The 20,734-nt window shown below is 41.4% G+C and overlaps 1 protein-coding gene across 4 annotated transcripts in view; it reads left to right on the plus strand.

Moving 5' to 3' along the window:
- The window catches only part of MRPS18A (mitochondrial ribosomal protein S18A), a 30,379-nt gene that overhangs the window by 1,482 nt on the left and 8,163 nt on the right, over nucleotides 1-20,734 (plus strand). For all 4 annotated transcript variants that reach the window (XM_077925670.1, XM_028724339.2, XM_028724341.2 and 1 more), the window contains 4 exons: nucleotides 1,560-1,591; nucleotides 5,674-5,778; nucleotides 16,612-16,735; nucleotides 17,784-17,856. In XM_077925670.1, coding sequence (XP_077781796.1) covers nucleotides 1,560-1,591; nucleotides 5,674-5,778; nucleotides 16,612-16,735; nucleotides 17,784-17,856 — 334 coding nt within the window. The remainder of the gene's footprint in view (nucleotides 1-1,559; nucleotides 1,592-5,673; nucleotides 5,779-16,611; nucleotides 16,736-17,783; nucleotides 17,857-20,734) is intronic.

Consider the following 20,734-nt stretch of genomic DNA (forward strand, 5'->3'; position numbering starts at 1 on the left):
GGTAGTAAGGCTTTCTAGCCTTGAATGAGAAATTTAGAGCCAGAGACATGGTGGATTTGAGGGTGGGCTCCAGCATTTATTTTTATGGTGGGTCTATAAATGTAATGTAATACAGAACTGTCTATTTAGTTAAAAGTGTACACCTTTTCTAAAAAGAAAATAAACAAAACAAGTGAGATAAAAGCAGCCTTGACCCTTACTTTTTGGCAATTAGCCTGGAAAAGTTGAAAGAATAATGAACTTGTTTTTCCCCCTGGTTAATAAGCAACCACACCTGCCAGATGATCTGGGAATCTCACAAGCAAGACTTAAAGGCAATAGCTCTCCCACCACCAGAATTATTTGTCCCAGCTTCTGGTATTCAGTTGATTATTGCCTCTAAACCTGGAGGTTCTGTTTTAATATTGTGGCTATACTTAAAACTTGCATGACAAGCGACAAGATTCCAAAAGGCCCTGAACAACCCAGCACTGTGAGGATGCAGTGGTTATGGAAAAGAGCTGTTGCATTGCTGACATCACATCTACCATGCAGGCTCAAATATGAGCACTCAGTTAGTGTTCAGTCAGATTCCCAGTGAATCTCTTCCTGCTTGCACTATAGATACCTTCCTATTTGATTCAGTGTCCTCAACTCCCCAGAACCTTAACAAGTTGACATGGATCTGCTCAGCAGAAAATGGCACTTAGGTGTGATTGTGTCAGCTCCTGGCCCAAGTCACATCCACTTTCCACAGAGTGACCAAAGCATTGACAGGAAAGTCAGTTACGCCAACAGAAAATACAGAAGCATCCTTGAGAATTATGTTTATTTCATTAGCCTTTTGGAGTGGGTCACCAACTCCCTCATCCCTGCAGAGGGGAGTAGCTACTGTGAGTGAACCTTGACAGGAAGTAGTCCAAGCAAGACCAGGAAAGTTAGAATAAAAAGGTTAGGAAAAGCTAGGATATCTAGCAGTCAAGAGCACACAAACCATATCCAAAAAAGGCTCCAACTCTAGTATTAGGTTGCTTTTAGCTTCCTTGTCAGGGAGTATTTAGGGAGTTATGCAGTAGAAGGTCCTCTGAAAGGAAGAGGTATGGCCCTCTGATATTCGAGAGAGCACAAATACTAATGCTATCTCTGTGGCCCAAAGCCTTACAGAGGGACAACAGGGCTAGGCTGCTTTTTGCCATAAGCAGTTCTGAAATGGTTCCCGGTGAGAAGTTATAATGCATATGAAAATGTTATTTCAATAATCTGTAAAACAAGGCAGAATTATTGCACCATCCTTAAGAGTTAATAAGGTTTTCTGTAGTTTTTGGGAGCAGTATTAGAGAGATGATTTTATGATGGCAGACAGTAAAAACAAATACTTAATGTCATCAGTCTCTACCTGCACTAAGTGAAATACCTTTATCTCAGTTTTAGTGAAATGCTTATTTGCTGTCAGTGTCATAGCAGTTTTTTAACAGCATTCCTCTCAGTGTTTCATAGGCACAATTTCTGTACTGAACAAGAATGCATATAATTGTATTTGAATGAATCTGACATCCTGTCTTTTTTTCCTGTACCTGCAGTTGTAGAAACTACTGAAGGAAACACCACTATTGTAAGTACAATAACTGACTTATTTTCTAAGTCTCAGATCCTTGTCTTTGTAACGCAGCAACTGTGTTTGTACAGAAAAATGCAATTGAATAATTTCCATCATGTAACCTATGTAAGTTTAGGCCTCTTTACTTGAATACAGTGATTCTCCTGAAGAGAGTGAACAGGTGACCTTTTCATCTCCTGAACCCTATTCAAAATTTTCTAGTGCCCATTGCACCAGTGAAAGAAATTTGTGAGAAATTAGAGGTGTATGCAGAGGTTAGGAATGCCTGCAGTTATGCATACTCAAAAGAGCCCAAAGTTACCATAACAGTACGTGGAAGCTGCTGCTTCAGCTTTTTGACTTCATGGTGCAGGAAGAAGTCATGCTGCAGTGGCTCCCACACCATGAAGTAATATGAGAAGAGTTTAAGAAATCTCTCCATTCATTGATATTTTTGAAACTTTTCTTTTTATTCTGAATGGAAATTAAGCACGCACAATATAGTGTCTATATGTGCCCATATAAGTCTTACTGTGCTTTAATTTATTGGAATTTCCTTTTAATTTTTTCCCCAAAGGGACAAGTAGCACCCGACTTGAACATCAACCAAATGTACTGTGAATAAAAGCCAAAAAATAGGAGTTTAGTTTAATAAGCACAGTGGCATAGAATTTTTAATTCTGAAAGCTATTGTTGTTGTTGTTTAGTCGTTTAGTCGTGTCTGACCCCATGGACCAGAGCACACCAGGCACCTCTGTCCTCCACTACCTCCCGCAGTTTGGTCAAACTCAAATATGGTATTCACTAGGCTGAGCCTTACTGCTTAATAAACACTGTCTTGGAAGAGTGAACAAGTGTGTTAGAAGGCCTACCATAGTGACTATTAGTAGGAGAAATATTAATAACAAAAGCAAAAGCCTTATCCCCAGCGTTGCTCAGGAATTGTAACAAACAAACAAATTAGTGTAGCTTTGAAAGTTTTAGTCCATTATCTAAAACCATTATCTAAAATTAGTCCATTTCATAGAATCATTCTATGATTCTATGATCTTGATTCAAAATGGCATTCAGTTGTATCCAAACATAGGTGAAAACCTGCTTCTTGATTTCAGGAACCTTAATGCAAAATTTGGTTACGATACCTTCAGAGGTGTACAAATGCATAGCAAACAAATAGACAACTTTCCAAAATATGTAGTAGATTATCAAGTTGTATTTTACTTCTCCCCAAAAACGTGCCCAAAGCTCACAAAATGAATTACATACTAGTGCTGTGGCCTCTCTTCCTAGTCCCCTCTTCTATTTCATTTCTTCATCTGGTCTCACCCCAGATCTCCTTCCAAAAGTTAAATACCAGGTTATCCCTACAGTGATTATGTTGCCCAAAGTATGTTATCTCTACAGATTATTTTTACTCCTCTGGCAGTATTTATTATCTGGTTGGAATTTGAATGGTCCACCAGATGTTTGTCATGATTAGGCCCCAAGAAAGCAATGGAATAGAGCTTGGTTTGGTTCCATTGTGTTCAAGGGACTAAGTCAGAACAAATGTTTGCTGAATTGTGGCTTTTATTATTAAATATAAAGATACTAATAGGAGAATACAGTCTTCTAGCATTAGCATACCACAGCCTTGAGAGTTCTTTAGGCATCAGGAAAACCTCCTTTTATTTTCCCAGACACTTACAGATTTTTAAATCTCAGTCTGCTGCTTTTCATTAGTGTTTTGATTTTTTTTATGCTGATTTGTACTTTAGGTTTTTATTGATTCTTTTCTACAAATCATAGAATCTTTTTCTGGTGAAGGGCAATGTATAAAATTCTTCACAAGTGGAGGAATGCTAGTTGAACTTGGAAATTTTAGGTTAATCCTAGCCCATGAGAATTCCTCAAACAAGTGAAAGTGGGAGGAATAATTTATGAAACTCTGCCTGTGATAATACAGCCAAGAAAAACCTAATCATTAGCTTTCCAGAATATCTTTGTAAGTTACAAGCAGAAATTAGACAGCCTTAAGTATCTTGTATACTTTGAGGTTTTGGGTGGGAGACATTTCCCTACATTCTCTGTCAGTAAACAGAAGGAATGAATTTCCCCACTTGAGGGAAAATTTTCTCTTGATTTTATAAGTGTGATCTGAATATGCTTTCTGGAACATTTTGCTTTTCTCTTTAGCATCATAAATGTCTGGTTGGGGAAATAAATAAAGCCAAAATCTTGGGGGAGAAAGGTGCATGTACCTCTAGCCAGCACTTAGTGAAGCTCTGTGAAGATACTCATGGTGGGGGCATGAACATTAGCTTTGATCTTTGGGCCTTTCCAGAATAACTCATGTTACATTTTGAGTGGTGTAATAAAACATTTTGCTATCTGAATTGTTAGGCTGTTTTTGAGCCAGGTGATGTTAATATACATCTTTAATATACTTCTTGTGTACTACTAACCATGTTAAATCAATTTGGTGTACTTGTGACCCAGCTATATTCATTTCAAAATAATAAGTTACAGTAAAAGGATACAGGTTTTAACATCTCCCAAAAAGAATTATTCTGTTCCTTCACCATAAATGATTTCAAGATGGCCATCCTTCTATAGAAGAGTGAATTTGTTTGAGTATTGTTGATTCCCAAACTATGTACTTTTTTTTGCTTTAAACATAGATATAAACAAGCTTTAGATTTATCATTACAAAAAAGGACAGTTAACACGAGGAAATATTCCAAAAGGTGCTGTTGAAGACTTGCTCTGGTGTCACAGGTTTCAAGCTTTACAGTTCTAATTCAGAGAGACTCTAGAAAGAGTTGCAAATGGAAAATATTGAGATGTAAAGCTCAACTGTCAGGCTACTTTCTAAAAGCCAATTTTTAAAGCGTCTTCTGATATTTCTTTTGCCATAGATTGATGCAGTTCTCTGAATCGTTTCACATAATATACATGCTGCTCTTCAAATCTATGTAGATTTCTGTTGCGTGAATAATGATCTTATAGGAAAAAACATTTAGTCGTGTTCCTTCCCTGACTGAAGGAGGAACGTCTCTTCTCCCCCCCCCCCCCCGCCCCAAATCACAACTATGTGAAACAAATAGCATATACCATTTAGTTCTTTTACTGGTTGAGAATACTACCATAAATAGTGAATATGAATAATGGCTTTATATAATAGCATGTAAACATCAATAGTAAAGCCTGAACATTTACAAAATTGGCCATTTGGAATATGTATAGCCTGCCCAAGTTTGTAGCTGTCAGGCCTACTGCATCTAAATTGAATTTTCTTCAGGATAGTTTTAAATTGATGAGTTCTGACTGCAGCTGTATATTTAAAAAAGAACTCCCTGGTTCTGGCTGTATCAAATGAGAGAGGTCTGGGGTTGGTTTGTTTTTAAAAACTTGTCGTGGTCTGCTTAAAGAAAAGGAATACATGAGCTGCTTGGCAGGAAATGCTTCTTGTCAGATAGGCTAAGTTGTTAAATACTTCCCCAAGGGAAATGCTATCAATTTCATCAGTTTGAGCAATTTAAAGCTAAATTCAGACTACACTTTAGAAAAGTGTGCTGTGGAGAGCCACCCCAGTTTTTATAAACATTCCTGCAGTTTTGACCAATGGAAGAAGTGTCTCTGTCCTGCAGCCAATTTTTTAAAAGAGTCTACTCCAGGCTTATGCAACTTAAGAGCCCGTGTTTGCTAATATCCTCAAAGCGGCAATTTCAAAAGTATGTCTTATTATTCATGGCCAGGGAGGTGCAGTTTGTGTCTTTTAGAGGGAGCCATGCCCATTTATTAATTTATTGCTACACAGTAAATTGGAATCTTCCTTGTAAGTAGTTGACTAATATTCTTGAGTTTGTTGACATTTGCAAAAGTGCTGTAATCTCGTGTGTGTGCGCGTGCTTAAACTGCGCTCTCTGCTGCGTTTGTCATCAAGTCCATTCTTTTGTCGTATTCTGGATTGCCAGTAGCTAATACCAGTTAACCCTTTCCTTAAATTTCCTTAAGGGTTTTTTTTGGGGGGTGCACTTGTTGGAAATTAAGCAGCACAATATATATTGGAAGTCTGAAATCTAAATCTTCCCCTCCATCTGCCCTCTCTTTCCTAGATTGAAGGTAAAATGCTGGAAGTTGAGGAAGCCCCGACTCCTCCAAATCCTTCTGGTCAATGTCCTATCTGTCGCTGGAACCTAAAGCACAAGTATTCTTACGAGGTGAGTACAGCTTCAGGACCTGTAGTGTATTTTCAAGGCTAAAAATTGCATGTAGCTACCAGATACTACTATATGTTACTCTCTCAACTCTCCTGTTTCTTAGCAGAATAATTACTCTTCAGAGTGCTTCAGAGACTACAGGCTCCTGAGGGACTTTTCCTGGACCCTTTGGAGGCCCACTATGACATATTTCTTGAGGCAATTTGAGGGTGAAATTGCTTGGCTCAGTAGCAGTCTTGATGCCATAGTTAGTGTAGAACTGTGAGATGTCCAACACCACATCTAGCCAAGTTTTATGAGATCAGTTTCAGTTGATGTGGCCTGAGAGTGTTGACAAGGTGCTTAGAGCTGTTTGTCCAACCACATGTTCTCTCAATCCCTGGTTGTTCATGTTTAATACAATCTATGTGGCAAGGCATGACTGGGTGGATCAAAGTGTGGTGAATGCGATGTTACACAGTGGTGGTGCCTGCTGGCTTGAAAGAGGTGGTGGAACACTTGCTCATTTATTTATTTTTTAACACCCTGGACTCACTCATTTAGGATAGTTACTGACCAGTTGCTTTTCTGGGGAAGATGGGTGAGAGGGTCACGGCAGAGCAACTGCGGACATTCTGGATGAAACATTATCTAGACTAGGGTGGTCCATCGGGTATCTCTAGGCCTTTTTTTGGCGGCCCACAGCAACACTTAACCTTCCTCCCCCCAAGCCTTTGCACTGCTTTCTGAAAGCTGGATAAGTTATGCACTGTGGTTTGGGGAGGAGATGGGAAGGCTCTAGGACCCTGCCAGAGCCTCGCACCTCCTTCCCAAAGCCTGTGCCTCGCTTTGCCAGCTTTGGCAAGGCAATGAGAGGGCTTGGGGAGACATCAAATTTTGGCTTCGCTCGCTCACCCCCCAAGCAGTGTGTGGCCACAACAGGTACTTTGTCAAAATATTCTTGTGGCCCACTTGGTATGAAAAGTTGGGCTGCCCTGATCTAGACCAATTTAATTTTTGGTTCAGTCCTGAGTTTGGCATCAAACCGGCCTTGGTTACGCTGATAGATGACCTTTATTGGGAGAGGGGCAAGGGAAGTGTGACCTTGCTAATTCTGCTTCATATTCCAGTGGCTTTTGGTACCATCGACCCTGTTCAGTCTGCTGTCCATAACATAGATAAAACTGGTATTCCACGTCCTTCCATGCCATTCACATACCAGTGGAACACTTGTTTCCCTGATTTGCAGCTATGCACAGTTAAGTAGCTGTCATTGCTATGTTTGCACATCACCTTTCCACCAGTACTTTAACCAATACTGGCTTAGAGTATAATAGACACAATACAGAAGGAGAGAAAAATAAGCAAATGAAAGTACCATTGAATATGAGCAACAATGTTTGCACTCGCAAAAGTTGCTTTTCCAAAGGTTATTCCAAGTCTGGAATAGACAAGGGGCAGGCAATACGATGCTGGAAATGGAAAGGAAGAGAACCAGACAAGAGCACACCATTAAAGATAAGGAAGCCATAGCTGCAGAATAAGCTAATGTCAATTGGATTAATAGACTAGAGACAGAAATGCATCTGGAGGAAAATAAATGGTTTGTGAGATGGCTGGCTCACTAATAAAGAGGGGAAAACAAGAAAAATAAGGAATTGAAAAGGAGCGATAAACAATTTAGTGGTGATAGCCTTGTTGAATGAGCTTTCAAGAAAGCAGGTAAGGAAACAGTAGAGACATGGAGTTAATTAGCAGGTCTGGAATACAGGCATCCCAAGGGGTTTTGCTAAGATACTGCTCCACTAAGTCATTTTTAGAAACTCTCAAAGGGCTGAGGAGGCTTGTGTGAAAATAATGGAAAATGACAGGCTAAAATCAAAAGTTTAGGAAGTGATCATGACATTTGCTGCATGGAAAGTGTTAAGGCCAGGCACTATATGACCTTAAACACATGGCTTAATGTCACATGTATTTTGTTTTAAGCTGCAAATAGTAGTTGTATGGAGTTATGTCAGCACTGGGGCTGTTGGGGGTGGGGAAAATTTACCCTCTTCTTCCCCTGTCATAGGCCCAACAAAAATAGCTTCTCTGAAGCTGCTATTTGCTTTTGAGAAGCTCAGATCAAGTGTATTATCTCGAAGAACATAATGTTAAATGAACAGATAATTCAAAACAATTGTAAAGCAAAGTACACAAACATCACTGCAGAGCAGCTGATCTGATATTGTAGGCCATAGTTAGTTCCAAAAAATTCTTTGCCTCCTACTGCACTTACAGGTTAATAAGACAAAAATAAGGGAGAAGTGTCTGTCCTAAGAGAACCCATTATTTTTTATGTCTGTGCATTTTGATAATACAAGGCATTCCCTTAAAACAAGAGACATCTGGCAGGCCTGCTTTTTACCCAGTACTGTCAAGCCATTTTTTGGCATCCACTGTTATTAAGAACAGTATACAGTTCTTAACTCATCCTCACAACAATCCTGTAAGGCACTTTTAGGCTGCGATAATGAATTGGCCAAGGTTGTCTGGTGAGCTTCATCTCATGTCCAGACACATAACTCCTGTCTATTTTGTCAAATCGGCCTGCCTTACATGGAAAAATATTATGGAAGGTGATCTTCTTGTCTTCAATAATTAATATAGGCTTGAACAATAGAAGATGGGTGTGTCGTCGCTAAGGTTGACTGAGAGGATCCCAAAGTAACCATCAGTGTGCTGAGTTGACAACTAGGGTATATTAGGAAGCATTGTTGATTGACCTTCAACAACTGCTAAACCCCCGTTGCTGGCCAAATATTTTTTCAGAAGTTTTCTAATACAGTACTCTATTTGTACTGATTAAGGCAGCAGCTACTCTGAAGATTTAGTATTGGAACCAGGCTTTCATGTTGAGTGTGCTGCTTTATGGAAGTGAGTCGTGAGCAACTTACAACTATCGGGAGCGGCAGCTCAATGCCTTCCACATGCGCTACAGCAGGGGGATATGGGGTGCCACATGGCAGGACAGAATTCCAGACAAAGATGTGCTCGCCCAAGCCCACATGTTCATATTCCCATCTCGGCAACATATACGTTGGCTTGGTCATGTCCACAGAATGGAAGATGGCAGGATCCACAAAGACGTGTCTCAACAAGGAGCTGGCTTCAGGCACTAAGCGCATTGGCAGACCAACACAAAGATGTCTGCAAATGTGACTTAAAGGCTGGCAACACCAACCTTGCCATGTGGGAATCCCTTTCAGGTGACTGCAGTGCCTAGAGAAAGGCAGTCAAATTGTGTATCCATAGCAGTGAGCAGAGGAGGAATGACCAGTGGGAGGAGTACAGAGAGAAGAAATGCCATGGCAATAGCACAGCTGGACGCCTTCATCTCCTCCAGCTGCAACAAAACATGTCTCTCCCACATTGGTCTCTACAGCCACAGCAGGCTCTGCAACCTTCCAACAGCTTGACCTCACTCCCAAAGGCGCACTCCTCCGTTGTCTCCTAAGACAGACAGATGCCAACAACAGTATAGGATCTCTTGTAGCTGAATTTTCAGTAGATTCCATCTTAGCATGGAATACCAGCTCTTGACCATGTTAATTAATGCTGCTGAATCCTCAAAGATTATGGCTTTAAACATAATTCTTTTGTAAAATCCTAACTGGTTATGCATAGATAAGTTTTTGTGTTTGCATCTGTCGTGTGTGTTCCTCCTGATAGTTTCCCATTCAGGGGCTAGATTGTATTTGGACCAAACTTCACAGGGTGACAAATAGTATTTCCTCTACTTTCTGGGCTAAGGCATAAAGACTTGCTGCTTCTGCAGACATAGGCCATGATTCAGTAATATGTTTTTTGTTCAAAGTATTATCCTTTCCACTGAGGAGTCTCTTTGGATTACTCCCTTTTAATAAATCAGCCAGCCATGTCAAGGTTGATGTTCCATCCAGAAGTTCTTGGGTGGGGAAAGTGCTCTGCCTGAGCTGAACAGGGATAAGCCCACTGTAGTAGTGTTGCTTCCAAGGAGTTGCAAACTCTCATCCTGATGCTGCAAACCGTAGGAGAAGAGATTGCTCTTGTGCTGTGGTCCTGTTTGCATGTTTCCCACAGGCATCTGGTTGGCCACTATGAAAACAGGATGATGTACACCACCTTGAGCTCCTTGGAAGAAAAAGGTGGTATATAAATGTAATGTAAAAAGGGGGGCTCTTCCTGTGTTCTCATGTTGGCAAGCAGCTGGTCCCCAAGCCATACCTTCATAGAGATCTGCAGAGATGTGACCTCCTAGTCTCACTCTTGAGTGCACAGCCAGACTCTTCTCCAATTCATAGCATGTGTGGAGCAGGGTTAGTTTTAAGCTGATGGTGTGATTTTGACATTTCAGAACCCAGCTGGTGCTATTCTCCTGTTGAAAGGTGAAATAGATAGATTTGCAGGCTTAGAGGCAACATTACAAAATATGACCGTCTATGTTTTAACATACCTCCAGATATTCAAATTTTGCATTTCTATGCAGTTTTTTTCTCATTGTCTATTTGACATGACAGGCAATTTATATATCTGGTGTTGTAATGTGAATGCAATGACTTGGGATTGCAGACTAAATTTGGGGTGAAAATTTAGAGTTCATTCCAGGCATAACTGTTTTGACAAGCTGCTAATGACCTCTGATGAATCTCTCTTTTGCCATAAATTCACTGGGTGGCCTTTAATGAAGCCACTCTTTCAGCTTCCACTGGATAGTGATACTAATCACCTTTATAGGGTGATTGTAAGGGTTACAGTAAAAAGACTTTGAAGGGCTATATTGATGTTAAATTTTTGCTGCTTTTAGGTTTGTTACTTATTTCACTCTTACATGATTGGAAATAAAAACAGATTTTTTTCCACTGGGAAATTGGGAGGTTTAGAACGTGGAAACCTTAGACAGCAAAAACCCCTTAAATTGATAGCTTGAATTACCAGAGGAGAACTTGGAGGCAGCAGATCTTTTGCAACCCAAGGGGATGGGATAGTATGTGTTCTAAGATAAGAGTGTGTTGGCTGTATAAACAGACCCTGGCTCAGATTCTGATGGTGTTCAGTCAGATTATTAACACTTGTCAGTTCTCCAGGTAGCCTCAGGTATTGGTTCCGTCCACTGTTCCAGTGAACCTCTAAATCCAGAAAATGTGTTGTTCACTTTGGAGTTTGTTTACCTAGTGGGAGAAATCAAATACCCTATGGAGGTGAAGGCAAAACATGTTTCCTCTTTTCTCCCTTGGAACATGATTAGTCTGATCATGCAGTAAATGTCATCTCACTTTGGCAGCACAAAGCAGAGACAGAACTGCAGTATTTGCTTATTAGCCTTGAATTAATTCAATCCAAGTTGTTTTCATCAGATCCTACAGATTACAGGGGTGGGAATCTGGGTTCAGCCTCTCCCAGGAGCTGTCCAGTGATTAAAGCAAATCTGTGGTTGCAGTCTTGGCTGCCCACTAGCACAAAATGTTAATTTCATGGAACATGACGGCAGTGTGCAAATCTGCCAGAATTCTCTTTCTCTCCTTTAACCCTTTTACATTCTTGTTTGTTTCTCCTGTGCCCTAAAACCTGACTGTATCTTTCTGCATTGTCCCTGTTGCTTAGATAAATCCATGTGATGATGCTAGTGAGATAGTCCCTGTTGCACTTGGGACTTTTCTGAAGTTGCTGTGACCTTTTGCTAACAAGCAGCCCTCTTAAGCCAAATGGCTTAGGGTACAATTTTCATGGCTGGAAATGGGTGGGACCTAATTGATTTGTTTTGAAATGACATTTTGCAAGTGAGAAGCAGATTAGTTGCTGCCTCTATTTGGTCAAACAGAAACTGGAAACGAGCCCATTCTGTTGATGACAACTGAGATAAAGAAACAGCACCTTTTTCTGCTCCCTATTTTTAAAATGCCACATGAGCAGTGTTGCATTTTAGAAAGGCACAGGAACATTAAGGAACCTGAACATAATAGGCATAGGACTTACTAAAATCTTCTCATATTTCATGTAAATTATGCTAGCTGCTCTGAGCAGCATGAAATTTGCCACTGACTTCTGCTGCTCCCAAACAGTTTGTTTAACTGAACTGAGGCCTGTGCCTCTGAGGCACCCTGTGCTGAACTCTTCTTTCAGTTCCCTCCATGGAAGTGAGTTCACTTTACATGCAGTCATTGGGGTGTAGCACTGTCAGCACCGCCTCTCAAAACAAACTGGTAACTATACAGTCACTAGTTCAGTTGGTCTCTTATGATGTTTGCTGATGGGACCTTGCAGATTACAATCCATCTCTGGCAGGACTTCCTGCAGACTTGCTTCCTGCAGACTTGCTGCTGAAACTTTCAGGTAAAGGCCAAAGTAACTAGCAGATTTTCAAACTACTAGTTACAGTGGTACCTCGGGTTACATACACTTCAGGTTACATACGCTTCAGGTTACGGACTCTGCTAACCCAGAAATAGTACCTCAGGTTAAGAACTTTGCTTCAGAATAAGAACAGAAATCGTGCTCTGGCAGTGCGGCAGCAGCAGGAGGCCCCATTAACTAAAGTGGTGCTTCAGGGTAAGAACAGTTTCAGGTTAAGAACGGACCTCCGGAACGAATTAAGTACTTAACCCAAGGTACCACTGTACTTTGTTTTGAAGAAAGCTACTTGATTGATAAAGTGAGCAGTGCAACAAGTTGCTAAGCACTTCTATAGAGATTTTTTTTTTAAAGTAGGGGGTAAGTATGACTATCTATATCTATCTATCTATCTATCTATCTATCTATCATCTATCTATCTATCTATCTATCTATCTATCTATCATCTATCTATTTCCCACCTTTTCTTCATGGTGGCATACATGGTTCTCCCCTTCCTCATCTTTTCTTCACAGCAGTCCTTTGAGGTAGTTTAGGCTGAGCGGTGGTGACTGGCCTAAAATCACCTAGTGAGCTTAGTGGGGATTTGTACTCTGGTTTCCCAGATCCTAATCCCAACACTCCATCACACTTGCAGTTCACTGTTTTAACATTTTGATGATTGCCACCCTGGGCTCTTTTCAGAAGAAGGTCAGGATACTAGTTTAATAAATAAAATTAAATATTGAATGAGGGCAGGTGGTTATGGGCTCTCTGAATAGCCTGATAGCAGTGCTACAAAAGTCATTTTGGCAAGTGTTCTGAAACTTCTGTTGATGTGCTTTTTAAGCTTGCACATCTTATCTTATGTCTGGAAATCTGCAGGCACTGATCTACTAAAGATTGAGAAGCCAGAGGGCATGCTGAGGAGAGCAGCAGCATAACTATACCCCATAGTGATCCCATTTACCTGACACAGAGTTTCTGCCTTCATATTCTTTTTTTAAGTACTTTGCTCTACATATAGTTGGCACAGGACCCAGGTACATGACCCTTTCTCATAGGTCTGCTTTAGAGGCTCTTCATTAGACTCTGCTACTGCCAAGATGCTGTGACTGGTGAGGACCACAGATGGAGCCTTTACAGCGATGCTGCCCCAACTTCACCATTCTCTCCCCTGGAAGGCTCATCTGGTGCCAAGTTTCTCTCATCAGTTCCCAAAGGAACCTATTTCCCCAGGCCTTTTGTCAATGAGATTGAATTCTGCTCTTTGTCCGTTATGTGTTTATCTCATTGTTTAGTGCTATGGATTTTAAATCTTGCAAGTTGTTCTGATGATTCTCTGGATTTGAAGAATGGGGTACAAATGTTAATTTTAAAAAATTAAAAGAGAGAAATTGGGTTTTATAAAATTTGTGGAGTTTTCAGCCACTTGCTGCACCACCTGGCTTAACAGAATTTGGTTGGCATATGTCTGCCTTGAGAGGCAATGAAAGTATATGCCTTTGCGGGTGAAGTCAAACTGTTGGAGAGTCACAGTGCCTGCTGTGGCTGTAGAGAGAGGAGAGACATGTTTTGTTGCAGCTGGGGAAGATGAAGGTGTCTGGTGATGCAGATATACCATGGCGTTTTCTCTCTCTGCGCACCTCTAAGTGGTCATTTCTCCTCTGGTCACTGCTATGGAAATACAATTTGACTCCCTGTCTCCAGGCACTGCAGTCATCTGCAAGGAATTCCCACACGGCAGGGTGGGTGTTGCCAGCCTTCATGTCACGTTGCCAGCTTTTATGTCACATTTGCAGACATCTTTGTAATGCAGAGTTGGTGTGCCAATGGGCCTGGTGCCAGAAGCCAGCTCCCTGTAGAGCATGTTCTTGGGGATGCTTCCACCTTCCATTCTGTGGACATGACCAAGCCAATGTAGATTATCTGCGAACATGCTGGGAATGTGGGCTTGGGAGGACTTTGTTTGTCCTGCCATGTGATGCCCAAAATCTTCCTGACACTGTGCATGTGGGAGGCATTGAGGCGTCATGTCTGGTGGGTGTAAGTTGCTCACGTCCCACTACCATAAAGCAATGTGCTCCACATGCAAGCCTGGTAGACCTTCATCTTGGTATTGGTCATTAGCATCACATTCTCCCATGCCCTTTTGGAGAGGCAAGACATTGCTGTAGCCACCTTGCCAATATGCTTGTCCAGGTCAGCATCGATGGAGAGGTTGCTGGTTATGGTGGAGCCGAAATAGACAAAATTGTCTACCACCTTAAGCAAGTAGTCACCAGTGCTGATGCGTGGAGTACTGGCAATGTCCTGGCCCAAGATGTTAGTCTTCATCAGGGTGGTGCTAAGGCTGAACTCCGTGTTGGTTTGGGCAAAATGGTTGATGAGACTCTGTAGAGCTTCCTCAGCGTGCCCTGTCAAAGCTGTGTCATCTACAAACAACATCTCTCCAACAGGACATAGTTCCATTAATGCAAGGAGTTCCATCTCCACAGTGGAACTTTCCTTTTTCCTCTCCCCACTACACCCCTCATGCCCTAAATCTGCTGCAGAGCATGGGGGGACCCAGAGCAGATTAAAGGGGTGCAGGGAGCGGAAATTCAGTTGTGCAGCCAAACTTCTTTGCACTAACAGAAGTCCTTGTTTGGATAGCACCCTTATTTTTATTTTTGTATTTAAAACCATTGTATTAAATATTTTTTCATAAGGAGATGCTTATTGAATTAAACTTGGCAAATACACCAACTAGGTCCAAATGAATACACCAGATCACAAATCTTTTAAAACAACCTTCATTTACATAGCTCAGAGTTACTATTGCTGCTAGGTAGTTCTCCAACTCCAGTTAAATTGATTTATTTTTTTAATTCTTGTAAACCAGACAGTGTGTAAGACAAAGGGGGGGGGAGAATGGTTATCATTTTGCAAAAAACACAAGATTTGGAATTCGCATTACAAGCTAATACAGTTCAAAAATAATACATGTAAGAGCGTGTGCTGTAATCCTAGATCTTTGAAAGCTTCATCCTGGTCCCCAAATGCCAGGTCATTTGAGGTGGCCCAGGGCTGTTTCATCCATTACACTGTTGCAAAACTTTGTAACAAGGAGTCAATCCAATGATATTAAACAGCTTACTTGGGCAAAGTGACTGCTCATGTGGGTGGTGTGCATATTATTTGAGCTGACTGTTGGCTTTTCAAGCAGCTTCCACTCCCATCCCAGTTCCCTAACAAGTAAACTTGTTTACAGTGTTTATTTTATTTAAAAATATTTATTTCCCACCCTTCATTGCTGAGGCAGTTTTGGTGCAGGGCACATTAAAATTCAATCAACAACATAAAATGAAACATAGCAATGATAAAAAGAATACCTTCTCTTAGAGAGAGAAAAACAAAATCCATCGAAGTGCTAATGTTTAGCAAATGCCTAAGGAAACAGATGGGCCTTCAAGGGGTGCAGAAAACCTCAAGAATTGGTGCCAACTGTGTATTGGAATTCCCTTCCCTCCACAGTCAGTGGTAGCTCCTCATATGTGTAGCTACCTCCCTACTGAGGTGCATCTGGCCCTGTTTCTCTATATATTTTAGGTGACTAATTAAGAAGCATATTTATCAGCTGGCATTTGGGGGAGGAGAGACTCAATCACTGCTGCTATTAGTAACTTTTTTAAGAGTGATTTGTTGTTTGTTTTTAAGGATTTTGTTATTTTATGCATTTCTATCTATTTGCCTGTAGTAGACTTCCCTTTGGCTTGAATAAATAAATAAAATTATTGTGTGCAGCATGGGAAGAATTCATAGGGAAACAGCTCCCATGCTGATGTAGTTATGTGCAAGTTAGCCTTTTAAGTTACCTAAATCCTGCTCTTTCATCTCAACTCAACGTAGCTTTTAAAATAATGTTCCTCTTAGCAAAATTTCTATCTATTGTTCCAGTTCCACTAAAGAAATACTGTATGTTATTCATTTTGCCACAAGATATTGGTTGAAAGCTCTGGAATGTCCTCTGAGGTAGGGTTGCAATATTGCTCCGTGGATATATTTCCAAAAAAGGTGCAAAACATTTTTCTTCTGGAGGGTATTGTGATGTTTTGGATTCTTCATTTTATAGAGGCACAAATAACACTAAGCAGGCAGGTTTAACTTTTACAAATAAGAAATAAAAAATGCCTTATTTCAGGATGGAAACCAATTTGGAACTGACATGGGCATGCTCAGGCTCAGATTATTTTATGATTCCTCTTTTGCAGTGTTACTTGCACTACTGAAATGACACTGTCTTTCCCTTTTTCTATCCTCTGCATTCCATGGCAAGTTAGAGTAGATAGAGCAAAGTGCCTTGGAAACGCCTGATAGTGTTGTAGGAGCTGTTTGTGCAGAAACATCAAAGACGGCTAATCTCTCTTGCTTTTCGGAAGCTTTGGCTCAAACATCACTTTGCAGGTATTATGTCATTCATGCTCTGGTGTTGATTGGGTTTTTCCCTTCTCTTTGCTTCTAAAGGATGTTTTATTGCTCAGTCAATTCATAACCTCTGAGGGAAGGATGCTGCCCAGGAGAGTCACAGGCCTCTGTACGGAAGAGCACAGAAAGGTTGAAGTGTGTGTGAAAATGGCTCATCGAGCAGGTAACTCGTTTTGTTTGGGAGCTAACTTCAGTTTTTGAGGCTTCCTTGCATTGGATTGCATTACATGCAAAAACTGGGCTGCCAAAGATAACTGGGACTCAGCGACCCTATAATGATCAGAAGGATTTGCCCATCCTGAGTTCCTTGCTTCTTAAGAATGCTTCCCAGACTACTACTTTGCAGTGCCACAGAGTGTCAGTCCAACTATGATTTTCTGAGTAGTTAATGGCTACCTGTTACTGGTTAATTAAAGCCTTCTTTTGATGCATTTGACAACTCACAATGAGTTAGGCTAGCTAGGCAGTGGTGTAACATTGTAGAGCCCATTGAATGTTTGGATTTTAAATCTTGTTAGTGCTCCAGGTATTTCAGCAAAACAGCAGCAGAGCTGCCAGGAGCCTCCCCACTGCCCCTCTTCTCCTTATGTTCTTTGACCTTAATACTAGGCAGGCTCCCATATGCTGTGTGTGAAATAAACCATTCAGGAGGACACAGAGGAAACAGACTCCTGTTTTCTATATTGGAATGTTGCCCAGTATGGCTAGAGATTTACCATCGGCAGCATTTTGATACATACAGGGAGTCTAGAAACCAGTTAGGTTGCAGTTATTTTGCAGTATGTCAAACAGATCTCTTTTTTGAGGAAAAAGAAAAACACTGCTACAGTGAGATGTTGAGGCTTTTAGTTTTGGACTAAGAGAAACTTGAAAATTTTGGTCAGTTTTGGTGACGTACTTTGGTGAATAGATGGAATCTGAGTAAGGTTTCTATTAATAAATATGTTAGTGACTTTTTTGCTATGGCAACGCAAAGCAACTTACAATATTTTAAGCAAAAACAAACACATACATACATTAAAACTAGCATTTTAAAAATATAATTCTATTTAAATAATAATAATAATTTGGGGACTAGTATGTAACCTAGAATAGCCTATGGCATCCCACTCTGGGGTGGGTGTGTATGTACTTTAGCTGTGATCTTATGCATACATTTTCTACTCAAACTGACATCTCAATCTCTCCCCCTCCCCGACCCCAATTTTCAGGTTTGCTGCCAAATCATAAACCTAAACTTCCCGAAGGTTTTGTTCCAAAAAACAAGAAACCAAAGCTCAACAGGTCAGTTTTCCACTGAAAACAGGGGTGGTGGTGTTGTTTTCAGGATTAGAATGCATGGAGTGAAGGCCACAAACTTATTCATGAGCCAGACTTTATAATGTAACAGCTCTCAAAATGGGGAGCAGGCCTTTCTAGCCCTGGGGAGGAGAGAGGTGCAAGCAGCCTCTTTATGCTATGTTGGTGATAATGTGGCTGGATTTGTTGAATGAAGAGAGTGGAATTGCCAATTGCTGACTGGTGCAGGCCTGGTTGCCAAGTGCTTGAGGTGAACTGGAGCAGAGAAATAAGATATTGAGGGCTTAAGACATGGGCAGGGGATAAGTTTGAGAAATGCTGCAGACAGGTTGATATTTCCATTCTTCATTTTTTTCACAAGAACGAACCTGCGTATATTGACCTTGTAAAACGTGTGTGTGTGTGAGAGAGAGAGAAAGAGAGAGAGAGAGAGAGAGAGAGAGAGAGAAGGTGCCTTCTTTATCTTTCCTCCCTCTCCCATTAATTCTCTTGCCTACTGTCAACTTTGAAGGAGCTGAGTGCCATTTAAGAAAAATGGAGCTGGGGAAAACAGTCGCTGCCGTCTTCTGTGCTGGTGTGAGCTTTGAAATAGACAGGCTGTCTAGGTATTGGCAGTGGGTGGTGGACGGGACAGGAAGGAGGAGCTCATTAGATTTGTTGCCCTCTTTGTCCTGTGCCTGTTCCTCTTTTGTCTACAGTTTGTAGTTCACCCGCGGTTTGCCCTTCCTCTGTTGCTCTCTTCCTTCTCCATCCTGCCCTCCCTCCTTGCCAAGCAGCCCCTTGCCCCTTAATGGGGGAACTTAAACCCCCTGTTGCCTCTTTTGCTTTGCTCTGTGTTAAGAGGTGCTAATCCCCTATTTATGACCTCGCCTTCTGTTTCCATGGGGATGTCAAAGCAGTTTATGAAGTTCATATTAGCAAGCTGTGGGGTTACTAAAGGCCACAGGCACGTTGCTTGAGAAATCAGAGGCTCCAGGCTTTCAGCACAAGATGCCTCTTGCAGTGTGGGCCTAGCCCTTGGTAGTCCATTTCTCTTAAGATGTTGTGCCATAGGCCAGTGTTTCTCTCTGAAGATCATGTTCTGTGCAAATATTGGGGAAGAGTTGTAAGTGTGGCACATGCCTGAGGTTTGAAAAGGAAGACTCCTGCTGCTCCACAGCTTTGCTTTCAGAATATCAAATCTGGATCTTGCAAGTTTCACACATTGATTTATTAACTCCAGGGTGACTCACTGCAGCTGTGAAATAATGCCTACTAGATGAAGGCAGGAAGTGATGAATTCTAGTCCCCTGCCCCCCTCCAAATTTGAATAGGCAAAAGGAGTAGTCGCTCTGTCTGGCATCACATCTACAACAACGTTAGTTTTGGTATCCCTGCTTCATCTCCTGTCCTTGCTTTCCTTTGCTTTTCCCACCACCCAGAAGGAATCTGGGAGAGATGGGGGTGAGTGGGGAGCTCAAGGAGAAAGCCAGAAATGGATCTGGCAACAGAGCCAGGCAGCCAGGGAGGAACAAGGGCTGATCTTTAAATGTGGAGAAGGCATTATTAGGGTGGGATAGTTAAGGAAAGTAGGTACTAATATTTAAGGGGGCTGCTTGGAGTTCTGCTTTTTAGGAATGCTACTCCAGTTCATCAGGGTATTGTCTCTGTCGGCTGGAGGTAGAAAATTCTGCATTTTTGGAGTCTTGCCATGTCTCAACCGCTACAGCAGTGTTGAGGGGTTTGGCTCTGTGCCTACCCCCACCTGTGCCTCCCACGTTGATCTCTGGAACAGCCAGTGATGCAAAGGACAGGAGACTTTTTAACCACTTCCTTTCTACAGCCCTAGGGGGGTTAGGTCATGACACTCTGTCCAAACTGCCATGTCCCATTTTCTTTAGAGCAGCTTCAAAAGAAGCAATTGTGTTTAAGGTACAGGCCCCAAGCTTGAAAGTTGCCATGTTCAGCTCTGCCGCAGTCTTGTTTAAGTACCTCCAACTTCAGTGCTTCTTGCTTCCACCTGTAAGACTTACATAATTTGCAGTGTCACAAATCACAGTGTTTAAAGGGGGAAGTGACAGGATCTTCGGTAGGAAATAGAGAGACATTTTCCTGCTGTGAAGAAAGATCAATATTTTGGGGACTTTCGTTTCTCTACTCATCTTGGTCATCTCATCTGTCATTCCTGCCTTTGGGCTACTAAGACTTGAAGTGCCATCTTTGAGCAGTTGGACAGACCACTGAACGTCTTTACTATAGGAGAAAAAATGTTTTTTGCTTTGGAAACACCAGATCTCTTAGCTCAAGGCTTCCTTTAGCATAGCTTGTTCAGACTTTTCAGTTTGCTTCCCTTCTCAAAGCAAAAGACAAAGGAAACAAAAGATGGATACATCTGTTCCCTCCACAGGTGGCTTTGCCTCACACATTGAGCCTGTTTTGTCCATGGTGATCAAAGTAGCTCCTTGAAAATGCAGCAGGCTCCTCATGCTTGCTTCAGTTAGCAAGCAGGTCCTTCATCTTCATCTGAAATACCACCATAGAGTTCTGAATATTTCTCCAAGGAAGAATTGGAAAAGTGACAGAAAAGCTGTGCAGTGGCTCTGACTTGACTGATGGAGTCCCACTGGTTACAGCTTGACTAGATTGCCTTCACACAAACACAAGAAAATGACCTTGGATACTTTTCCAAAAGAATGGTCTTATTGTGGTTACATTAACACACTTTTAATATACAGGAATATACTTCCCAAAATAAAGTTAATTAAAGTTGAAAGGGGGTGAAGTAAGCAAATCCCTGATTAGTGTGTGTGTGTCCCCCACCCAATCATTCCTTTCAACAACGATTGAATGATCTCACCATACATTAAAACAAATTGACCCAGAA

Source organism: Podarcis muralis, chromosome 3 (assembly GCF_964188315.1).
Source record: "Podarcis muralis chromosome 3, rPodMur119.hap1.1, whole genome shotgun sequence".
NCBI lineage: Eukaryota > Metazoa > Chordata > Lepidosauria > Squamata > Lacertidae > Podarcis > Podarcis muralis.